Source organism: Chaetodon trifascialis, chromosome 1 (assembly GCF_039877785.1).
Source record: "Chaetodon trifascialis isolate fChaTrf1 chromosome 1, fChaTrf1.hap1, whole genome shotgun sequence".
Lineage (NCBI taxonomy): Eukaryota > Metazoa > Chordata > Actinopteri > Chaetodontiformes > Chaetodontidae > Chaetodon > Chaetodon trifascialis.
In genome coordinates this window covers 32,742,015-32,754,215 of record NC_092056.1, presented here as the reverse complement: position 1 = coordinate 32,754,215, position 12,201 = coordinate 32,742,015, and the positions used below count along the sequence as shown (strand labels likewise).

Genomic DNA, 12,201 nt, shown 5'->3' with positions numbered 1-12,201 from the left:
AAAGAAGGAAAAAGGAAAAGCTGTTTGTCATCTCAGTGGAATCCAGTTAAAAAATCTCAGGGTAGATGCATAGTTCTCTTTCAAGTGGAGAAGCTGCACATGCCCTAGGAAAACAACTTGACCCCCATAATGATAATGCTTTCACAACACAGCCGTACCAGCATTTTCCCTGAAATGTTAGTATTCTTGAAGCGGGAAATTAGCAATACACAGTTTATTGAATATCGTTCCCTGTTCCCATTCATGCGTGACCCCATGCAGGAAATATTCCTGAACATTCATGGATAGACTGCATGTACGACACTAGCAACCATGAAGCACTCACAGTAGAAGCACTCAGGAGGACTTCCACTATGACACTGTAACTCTTCTACAACTAGCTAGATTTCAGTGACTATAATTTCCCCCCAATACACATGGTGTCACCAACCCTCCTGTAATTTGTACTTCTATCCTCTTGTGAGGACACTCATTGACATAATGCATTCCCAAGCCTCTTCCCCTAACCTTAACCCTCACAACTAAATTCCAACCCTAACCCTTACACCAACCTAAACCAAATTCTAACTTAACCCTTAAAACAAAGTCTTTACCCAGCCCTATGAAGGTCTGTCCAAAAGTGATGACAAAGAAAAGCTTAAGTTACACCTTTTACAAGAACACACATAGATTTATGTCAGTCTCTGACGCTGTTACCACAAAAACTAGACAAGGAGCCATGTTCTAAGTAGAACTCTGAGATAATTATGCTCCATTTACACCTAGTATAAACATCTGATCTGTTTCTGATAGATTATCTGGATAATGATATCTGATCTCTGGGTCTTTGCTGGTGCTAAAATGTGTTTGCATTCCAATCCCAACGCGTTCTGCATGCCTTTACATTTGGCGGTAACATATGATTTTCCTTATCAAGTTAATGTATCTTGAGTGCATTTTAATCCCAGGTGTAAATGGGGTTTTGAAATCAATTTTATTTATATAGTTGACAATCACAAGGGGCTTTATAATTCATCAATTCAAATCATACACACCCTCTATCTCTATATATCTAACTTTGATAGATTGAAAAAATAATGCTCTAAAAGCCTTCCTCTGTTAGCACCATTAGTGATGACAAGGGCCTGGTGCTTACAAGGTTCTGTCATTGCTAAGTTTCTGCCAACCTGAAAGCATGTGGAATTCCACCCTGCTTATCATCACCATCTGAAATTGTGGGCATGGACACACTGGTTCAGTAACATTGCTTTACAGCCTTACCTATTTTATCATCAATTTGTATAACTGAAGAATTTTATACCACTTAATTGGTTAATTGAATAATGGCTAATACTGAATGTTTTTTATTGATTGGTTGAGCATACCTACCTAGCCTGATAACCAGACAAACTGACATTTTGTTAATTCATTCAGCTTGACATTGTATTCATGTTAGCCAATTTTTGTTTAGGAATGGGCCAGTCTTTTGTTTTCTTTTGCCTTAATCAATCAGTAGCGAGATATTTATTTCTGCTGTTGATGTCACTTCAATTTGAAGCTGCAGAAATAGTTGCTAAAATCAGCGTTTTTCATGACGATGGAAGTGGAGTGTAGGAACTGTTTTAGAGCTTTTAGTAGATGGGAAAATGAACACAGCACCACAACCATTTGAGATATAAGCAGTGATTTGGCTGTCTTTCAGGTTGAGCCACAGAAGCTGAGTGTTATGTTGTCTTGGCATACCCAGATCCAGACCTCAAAATTTATCTAACTTCTGAGTTTTTGGGCATCTGAGTATTAGATGTTGTGCACCTTTCAGGCCAATAGAGTCCAGATCAGACTAACCTGAGATTTCCACCAGGCGCGTATCTGTGATGTTGTGTATGCAACGCATATTTGCTCCACTCTCCACGCATCTCACATCTCCACAGGTCACATTTCAGAAGCAGAGCATTTTACCTGTCAAGCTTTGTTGACTTGCGCAGATTTTGTTTATTTGGTCATTTTCCCTTGAAAATACCAGCTCTTGTTGTGTTGCTGGTGCAGGGAGGCTCCAAAAAAGTTTCAAGGAGATGACCCTTAAATAGTGAGTCAAAGACCCTATTTGTGGTCAATGACTTGAATCTGTTGCATTCTGTTGAAGAACAGACATTTTTTGGATTCTAGATTTTTTTGTTGTTACACAGCTTCCCATGTTTGTGTAAATCACTAATAGGAGAACAAAAACATTACAGATTTATAATTTATGATCAATATGAATTTAATCAAAATTACATTCTATGTGTAAGTGTAATATACAGTTTGTATGGTTTTTAGGGTTTTGTATAGCAAGATGTGTTATGTCCCTGCAATTTACCATTATGGGCAAATGACAAAAAAGTTTGTCTTAAAACTTTTTTCATGTAGGTTTTGATGGTGGCCTGTCAACATTAATGTCCTTTGTCAGGTAAATACCTGCTGTAGCTCACTACTGCACTCAAACTAGCATGTTTGTTAACTGCGCTACTGTGGTTGTTTTTAACAGACGTTTTATACAATTTCGTGGTCTTTGCCACAAATCTAGCACCAGTGTTATGTGCAAAAAAAGTTTACTTAAAGCCCTAATACAACCACGGTAAGCCCCAAGAGGTAAACATGTGTGAGTTAGTGCTCAGCTTCTTTTGTTGTATGTGGTTTGTTATGATGTGTAATATATAAAAGCCAAGTAGGAGAAGGTTAGAGGAGTACCAGTGCAGACACGGTGCATAGTGAAATCGAAAAGTAGTAGAAACAAAAGATTCATTATTTGCCAGCAGTACTGGTAAATTTCTTTCCAACTATCAGTAACTCTGTCTCTCCATCATTGCTACTGCTGGCACTGGTGTTTCCCAAATATAATGTCAAATCTATTACGGCTGCCAAACCAAGATTTTCCTTTGAAACTGTGAAAATAAGTCACTGTAGGATTCCAGAAGGCAAAAATGCAAGATAAAATATTCTACGCTAGTATCTTGTTATTAAACTCAACAAATACAGAGGAATATCCTACAAAAAGTCTTACGCCAAAATGGAATTATTTTACTCTTCACAAAAGTGGTGGCATGTTTACAACAGCACTCACACTTCCAACAACACTTAGACAGCCATCAAGGCAGTTAAGGCACCTACTCAGAACACACCATGTTCATGTGTGTGTGTGAGATGTGAAGCTGATAACCTACTTGTAGCTGTGAGGCTCAATGTGAGGCTCAGCACTCACTTCTCTTACTATTTAGAGATTAACTTCCACTGTTCTGTGTGTGGGCGGCACAGTGGAGCAGCAGGTAGTGCGCGTGCCTCACAGCAAGAAGATCACTGGTTCGATCCCCGGGTTGGGCAGGGCCTTTCTGTGTGAAGTTTGCATGTTCTTCCCGTGCATGCGTGAGTTCTCTCCGGGCACTCTGGCTTCCTCCCACAGACCAAAAACATGCTCATTAGGTTAATTGGTGGTGAGTGTGAGTCTATATATGTTGCCCTGCAATTGACTGGTGACCGGTTCAGGGTGTACCCCGCCTCTTGCCCATTGACAGCCGGGATAGGCTCCAGCCCCCCCCCCACACAACCCTTGGTATAGAAAATGGATGGATGGTTGGATGGATGCTGTGTGTGTGTGTGTGTGTGTGTGTGTGTGTGTGTGTGTGTGTGTGTGTGTGTGTGTGTGTGTGTGTGTGTGTGTGTGTGTCTTACCTTGATTGTAAGTGTTCCAATTGTACCTGCAGGTTCTCAGTCTGCTCCACCTGTTCATCCAGAGACCTCTGCAGCTTCCTGGTTTGGTTATGAGACTCATCCAACTGAACACACACAAATATAGTTATTTTTAACAGGAAAATTCATTAAGTCTCACTGAACCTTTAAGATTGATGGATTCTGGGATGATGGCTACATAAAAAGGTTATCTGCAGGATAACACACACACATGTATGTTAGCTTGGGGAAGAGTCTCCCCAAGCTAACATTCACTGACAGACAAGACACACCACTGCCTACTTCAAAGCATTTGCACATGAACATGAAAAAATCTAAATAGCGTATCCTGAGAAACTCCAACAAGTTCTCAGCCAATGACTGGTGAATGAATGGTTCTGTCTAAAAGGGGCTGAAACAAATAACAGCCCCCGACTCCATTAATGACTTGCACTGGGCCAATGATCTGAATGAGTTCTACTGTCACTTTGAGAGAAAAAAAAAGGCTGTTTACACCTGGTATTAACATGTGTCCTGGGTGACTCCATCACAAGTGGACAGATCTAAATACAAATGTGAATGCACCCAAAACACATTGCCCTCCGCAGTGCCAGGGCAGCCTATTACTCTGCACTAATAGAGGAAAATAAGAACAATCCCAGGTTTCTCTTCAGCACTGTAGCCAGGCTGACAGAGAGCCATAATTCTATTGAACCATGTATTCCTTTAGCTCTGAACAGTAATGACTTCATGAGCTTCTTTAATGATAAAATTCTAACTATTAGAGACAGAATTCATCGACTCCTGCCGTTAACAGGTACTGTTTTATCTTCAAACACAGAAACCGTAGAAACTGTTACTCAGTCTGTCGCAGTTTTAGACTGTTTTACTCCTGTTGACCTTCACCAACTAATTTCGATAATTTCATCATCAAAATCATCTACCTGTATTTTAGATCCTATCCCGACTAAGCTGTTTAAAGAAGTATTACCTCTAATTGACTCTTCAGTATTAGACATGATCAATCTCTCTTTATCAACAGGCTACGTACCACAGTCCTTTAAAGTAGCTGTGATAAAACCGCTACTGAAAAAGCCTACTCTTGATCCAGGGGTTTTAGCCAACTATAGACCGATATCCAACCTTCCCTTTCTCTTAAAAACTCTTGAGAAAGCAGTTGCCAATCAGCTGTGCGACTTTGTAAACAATAATAGTTTATTCGAGGATTTCCAGTCAGGATTTAGAGTGCATCATAGCACAGAGACAGCACTGGTTAAAGTTACAAATGACCTTCTAATTCAATTCAATTCAATTCAATTCAATTCAATTCAATTCAATTCAATTCAATTCAATTCAATTCTATTCTATTCTATTTGTATAGCGCCAAATCACAACAGAAGTTGTCTCAGGACACTTTCCATATAGAGCTGGTACAGACCAAGCTCTTTTATCTACAAAGAAACCAACAATTCCCCCATGAGCAAGCACTTGGCGACAGTGGCGAGGAAAAACTTCCTTTTAACAGGCAGAAACCTCGAGCAGAACCAGACTCTGGGTGGGCGGCCATCTGCCTCGACCGGTTGGGTGAGAGAGGAAGAGCAAGAGAGGGAGAGTCAGACAGACAGACAGACAGACAGACAGACAGACAGACAGACAGACAGAAATGCAGTCAGAGAGAGAGAGAGAGAGAGAGGGAGAGAGACAGAGACAGAGACAGAGAGACAGACATGCAGTCACAGTAACAGTGACAGTGGATGTAATAATAGCAGTAGCAGTTGCAGTGGATGTCAGGCAGGGCCAAGGCAGGAGATGCAGCTGAAATCCACAATCCAGATTCAGCCACTGTCCATGGGAACCTGCAAGACGACAAAGCACAGAGACTCCGGGGAAGGAGCTAAGTTAGTAACACGCCGTGGTAGGACATGAGAGCGTGCGGATGGAGAGGGACAGAAGGACAGAGGAGCTCGGTGTATCTTTGGATGTCCCCCGACAGTCTAATCCTATAGCAGCATAACTAGGGGCTGGTCCAGGACAAGCCTGAGCCAGCCCTAACTATAAGCTTTATCAAAAAGGAAAGTTTTAAGCCTACTCTTAAATGTAGAGACAGTGTCTGCCTCCCGGACGAAGACTGGAAGATGGTTCCACAGGAAAGGAGCTTGATAGCTAAATGCTCTGACTCCTGTTCTGCTTCAGGAGTCGTCATTAACGCGTACAAACTGAGAGCGATCTGACAAGTAGGATTTAAACCAGCTTAGCGCAGTTCCCTTAATGCCAATGAAATGTTCCAGTGTCTGCAATAGGATGCCATGGTCAATGGTGTCAAATGCAGCACTAAGATCCAGTAAGACTAGTACAGAGACAAATCCTTTATCAGATGCAATTAGAAGGTCATTTGTAACTTTAACCAGTGCTGTCTCTGTGCTATGATGCACTCTAAATCCTGACTGGAAATCCTCGAATAAACTATTATTGTTTAGAAAGTCGCACAGCTGATTGGCAACTGCTTTCTCAAGAGTTTTTGAGAGAAAGGGAAGGTTGGATATCGGTCTATAGTTGGCTAAAACCCCTGGATCAAGAGTAGGCTTTTTCAGTAGCGGCTACTTTTAAGGACTGTGGTACGTAGCCTGTTGATAAAGAGAGATTGATCATGTCTAAAACTGAAGAGTCAATTAGAGGTAATACTTCTTTAAACAGCTTAGTCGGGATAGGATCTAAAATACAGGTAGATGATTTTGATGATGAAATTATTGAAATTAGTTGGTGAAGGTCAACAGGAGTAAAACAGGCTAAAACTGCGACAGACTGAGTAACAGTTTCTACGATTTCTGCGTTTGAAGACAAAACAGTACCTGTTAACGGCTGGAGTCGATGAATTCTGTCTCTAATAGTTAGAATTTTATCATTAAAGAAGCTCATGAAGTCATTACTGTTCAGAGCTAAAGGAATACATGGTTCAACAGAATTATGGCTCTCTGTCAGCCTGGCTACAGTGCTGAAGAGAAACCTGGGATTGTTCTTATTTTCCTCTATTAGTGCAGAGTAATAGGCTGCCCTGGCACTGCGGAGGGCTTTCCTGTATATTTTAAGACTGTCTTGCCAGGCGGACCGAAATTCTTCCAAATTGGTAGAACGCCATTTCCTTTCTATTTTCCGTGAAGTTTGCTTTAATTTGCGGGTTTGAGGAGTATACCATGGAGCTAACCTCCTCTGTTTAATTTTCTTCTTTTTTAGGGGAGCAACAGAGTCAAGTGTCATACGCAACGATCCTGTAGCACTATCAACCAGGAAGTCAATCTGGGAGGGACTAACGTTAGCATAAGACTCCTCTGTTGTATTGAGACATGGCATTGAATTAAATACTGATGGGATCATATCCTTAAATTTAGCTACAGCACTATCAGACAGGAGTCTGGTATAAGAATTTTTGCCTACTGGCTGGTAGTCTGGTAATATGAATTCGAAAGTTATTAAATGATGGTCTGATAAAAGAGGATTCTGTGAGGAGACTATTAAGTCTTCGATTTCAATGCCATATGTCAGAACAAGGTCGAGGGTGTGGTTAAAACAGTGAGTCGGTTCATGTACATTCTGGCGGAAGCCAACTGAGTCTAATACTGAGATAAACGCAGTGCTAAGGCTGTCATTATCAACGTCGACATGTACATTAAAGTCACCTACAATAATTACTTTATCTGCTTCAAGAACTAAACTTGATAGAAACTACGAGAACTCAGCTATAAATTCGGAGTAAGGACCAGGAGAGCGGTATACTACAACAAATAAAAGTGGCTGCACTTGGCTGTGGTTTTCCATTTCTCATGAGAAAGAGTGAGAACAAGGCTTTCAAATGAGTTATAGTCGAGTTTAGGTTTAGGGTTGATCAAAAGGCTTGAGTCAAAAATGGCTGCAACTCCACCTCCTCTGCCGCTGCCTCGAGGAATGTGGGTATTAATATGGCTCGGAGGAGTAGCTTCATTTAGGCTCACATACTCTTCAGGACACAGCCAGGTTTCAGTCAGACAAAATAAATCAACATTATGGTCTGATATTAACTCATTTACTAGAACAGCTTTAGAGGACAGAGATCTGATGTTAAGGAGTCCACATTTAATTCTCCTATCTTGTTGTACTATTGCAGAGGTTGTTCTAATTTTAATTAGATTCTTATGTTTAACTCCTCTTCTCTGTACTTTTGGTTTACTTAGTTTACGTGGTCGGGGGGCAGACACAGTCTCTATGGAGTGTTGGGTGGGTAACTGCTCTAATGGAGGCGCAGAGAAGCGTGTAGGACTGCAGCTCTGCCTCCTGGTCTCAACTCTGAGTTGTCAGGGGTTAGGTTCATAAATAAAATCGGTCAGATTTCTAGAGATGAGAGCTGCTCCCTCCAAAGTGGGATGGATGCCGTCTCTCCTAATCAGACCAGGTCTTCCCCAGAAAGTCTGCCAATTATCAATGAAGCCCACACCGTTTGCTGGACACCACCTCGACAGCCAGCGATTGAACGATGACATGCGGCTAAACATATCATCACTGGTCAGATTTGGCAGGGGTCCAGAGAAAACTACGGAGTCCGACATCGTTTTAGCATATGTACACACCGATTCCACATTAATTTTAGTGACCTGGTGTCATTACCGCCGACGTGAATAACAATCGGTATTTACGCTTATCCTTAGCCAGCAGTTTCAAATTTGATTCGACGTCGCCCGCTCTGGCCCCCGGCAGGCATTTGACTATGGTCGCTGGTGTCGCTAACTTCACATTTCTCAAAATGGAGCTGCCAATAATCAGAGTTGGTTTCTCAGCGGGTGTGTCGCCGAGTGGGGAGAACCTGTTAGAAACATGAAGCAGTTGGTGGTCAGGCATATTTTGTCTCAAAATGATGCAGAAAAACTAGTCCATGCATTCGTAACTTCCAGGCTGGATTATTGCAATTCCTTACTATCAGGCTGCCCAAATTCGTTGCTGAATATTCTCCAGTTGCTCCAGAATGCTGCAGCACGTGTTCTGACAAAAACCAGGAAGCGAGATCATATTTCTCCAATACTCGCCACTTTGCACTGGCTCCCTGTAAAGTTTAGAATAGAGTTTAAAATTCTCCTCCTTACTTACAAAGCCATAAATGGCCAGGCACCTTCTTATCTTAAAGAGCTCATAGTACCTTATTGCCCTACTCGAACACTGCGTTCCCAGAATGCAGGTCTACTTATGGTTCCTAAAGTCTCAAAAAGCAGAACAGGAGTCAGAGCATTTAGCTGTCAAGCTCCTCTCCTGTGGAACCATCTTCCAGTCTTCGTCCGGGAGGCAGACACTGTCTCTACATTTAAGAGTAGGCTTAAAACTTTCCTTTTTGATAAAGCTTATAGTTAGGGCTGGCTCAGGCTTGTCCTGGACCAGCCCCTAGTTATGCTGCTATAGGATTAGACTGTTGGGGGACATCCAAAGATACACCGAGCTCCTCTGTCCTTCTGTCCCTCTCCATCCGCATGCTCTCATGTCCTACCACGGCGTGTTACTAACATAGCTCCTTCCCCGGAGTCTCTGTGCTTTGTCGTCTTGCAGGTTCATCGTTCCTGGTGAGGTTTGCGCTGCCATGCAGCTGCTGCTTATTTCTGTGACTGTTTGTATATTAATATTCCTACCTGCCCGCCTCCTTAATTTTGTACTATTTTGTTTTTGGGACACTCTTAGTTAACTGCTTTTGTGTTTAATGTTTTTTTTTCCCTCCTGTTGGAGAGATTTGGTTATTCATGTTTTTGTTTACCAAATAAAACCGTTAAAAGGCTGTCCTGTGTTTATCCTCTGTGCCTTGGCATTTGAGTCATTTGGTTAAAGTGGTCTTCAGACCTAACACCTGCGTAAGTAGGCTACAAACAAAACAAAATCCAAACGAAAAAAAATCAAGTAATTTTGAGAATTGTTGAGTGAGGAGAAACTTAAAGTTTGAGAAGTGACAATGGCTTCATCATCTTCTTTGTGTCTTCTCTACATTTAATGCGACACATTACATAATTTCTTTCCTTGTGAAAAACATTTCAGTATGTCATGGCATTGCTGTAATGGGCTGCCAGCTACAACATCTCTGAGTGCATCTTACCTGCCAACATTTAGCAGCTGTTTGAACACACTCTTTCACCTGATCTCATCATTTACACTACATTTATGAAAGAGGACAACATTTTATTGATAGTGAACATTTCAAATTTTATAAATACAGAAAAAAGTAACCAATACAGGTTACTTCTTTGGCATCCGTGCAGAGAATCCCCAGAGTCCCTTGGAAATGACATTGGTAGAGTTCTATGGGAATCAATTGAAGTTGTCATGACAGGAGATATACTTCTTTTCAAACAAGGAAAAATATGTAATAAAAAGGCATATCTTATTACTGTCATGCTGTCATGATGCACAAGCAGAGTAACAGGAATACAGGAAAAGAATCCAACTGAAGCAAATATGATACAGCTTAGTGATACATCTGTGAAGATTCTCATTCATCCAGGTCATGGTACTAAAATGATGATGGCTGCAGCACAGGAACAGAAACAGTTAGTGATTTAATAATATAACTTGAGATACATTGTCTTACAGAGTATGTGAGGCAGGAGAGAGTCAAAACCAGAAATCTAACAAGAAGGCAGCAAAGCAATCCAGAGTCCAATAAACAGGCAAACAGTCAAAGAGTTAAATCAGGCAAGCAAAAACAGGTACAGGTAAGAAAGTAACAGAAGCACATGGAGGAGCAGGACTGGACGCTGGTGACAAAGGCAGAACACCTCTGAAGGTTGGGTTGGAGGCTGGCAATGAAGGTGGGAGCCCCTGGAGGTTGATGACATGTCTAGGGATCAGGACCAGTATGGAACCAGAGACAAACAACAGAGCAGCAGAACTGGAGGCTGGCAACAGTACAGCAGGACTGCAGGCCGGCCACAATGTAGCAGGGCTGGAGCCTGCAAAAGGCAGCAGGGCTGGAGGCTCACTGTCAGGGGAGCTGGTGGAGCCAGACAAACAGAAGGCTGATGAAACACCACCACAGTAGACTGCTGCAGCTCAGCAGGAACACAAGGGTGCTAGAACTCAGCAGAATCAGGAGATGGCTGCAGCACAGGAACAGATGACTGCTGGAGCTCAGACGCGGGTGTTGGCAGGACTGCCAACTGCAAACTAGGAGCAGATGTTGGCCGAACCATCCATCCATCCATCCATTATCTTCCGCTTATCCGGGGCCGGGTTGCGGGGGGAGCAGTCTGAGCAGGGACGCCCAGACTTCCCTCTCCCCGGACACTTCCTCCAACTCTTCCGGGGGGATCCCGAGGCGTTCCCAGGCCAGCCGAGTGACGTAGTCACCCCAGCGTGTCCTGGGTCTTCCCCGGGGCCTCCCCCCGGTGGGACATGCCTGGAACACCTCCCTAGGGAGGCATCCAGGGGGCATCCGATAGAGATGCCCGAGCCACCTCAGCTGACTCCTCTCGATGCGGAGGAGCAGCGACTCTACTCTGAGCTCCTCCCGGGTGACAGAGCTCCTCACCCTATCTCTAAGGGAGCGCTCCGCCACCCTGCGGAGGAAACTCATTTCAGCCGCTTGTATCCGGGACCTCGTTCTTTCGGTCATGACCCAAAGTTCATGACCATAGGTGAGGGTAGGAACGTAGATTGACCGGTAAATTGAGAGCTTCGCCTTTCGGCTCAGCTCCTTCTTCACCACGACAGACCGATACAGCGACCGCATTACTGCAGCCGCTGCACCGATCCGCCTGTCAATCTCACGTTCCATCCTTCCCTCACTCGTGAACAGGATCCCAAGATACTTAAACTCCTCCACTTGAGGCAGGAACTCTCCTCCAACCTGAAGGGAGCAAGCCACCTTTTTCCGGTCGAGAACCATGGCCTCGGACTTGGAGGTGCTAACTCTCATCCCAGCTGCTTCACACTCGGCTGCGAACCGCCCCAGCGCATGCTGAAGGTCCTGGCTCGAGGAAGCCAACAAGACAACATCATCCGCGAAAAGCAGAGACGAAATCTGCCGGCCCCCGAACCGAACCCCCTCCGGTCCCTGGCTGCGCCTAGAAATCCTGTCCATAAAAATGATGAACAGAACCGGTGACATAGGGCAGCCCTGCTGGAGTCCAACATGCACCGGCCGAACCACCAACAGAAAACCAGAAGCAGATGTTGGCCAGGCCACTGACTGGGAGCCGGGAGCAGAGATGGCATTGGCTGACCCTCAGTGTCGTCAGGAGCCTTGCTTTCTTGTGGGGGCTGTCTTAGAAGCTAGCCAGGTACCCCAGAGAGGAGACTCCTGGGATTCATCACAGGTGGATTCTGGCAGGAAGCTGACAAACTTAGTAACAGGAATTGGCTGGAGGCTATGTTTGCTCTTGGGTTGGCTGGCAAGTTAAGAGAAGGCCAGAGTGAAGGCTAGTTTCTACTTCTCTAGAGCTCTAGGAAGCAGGCTGAGCACTTACCAGTGGTGCAGGCTGGACAGACCTGAAAACAACATGGATAGGTCTAAGAGAGCTG

General features: G+C 43.7%; 1 protein-coding gene across 2 annotated transcripts in view; it reads right to left on the bottom strand.

The window, feature by feature from the left end:
- The window catches only part of ccdc102a (coiled-coil domain containing 102A), a 97,944-nt gene that overhangs the window by 4,543 nt on the left and 81,200 nt on the right, over nt 1-12,201 (bottom strand). For both annotated transcript variants that reach the window (XM_070969391.1, XM_070969385.1), the window contains one exon: nt 3,685-3,788. In XM_070969391.1, the coding sequence (XP_070825492.1) occupies nt 3,685-3,788 (104 nt within the window). The remainder of the gene's footprint in view (nt 1-3,684; nt 3,789-12,201) is intronic.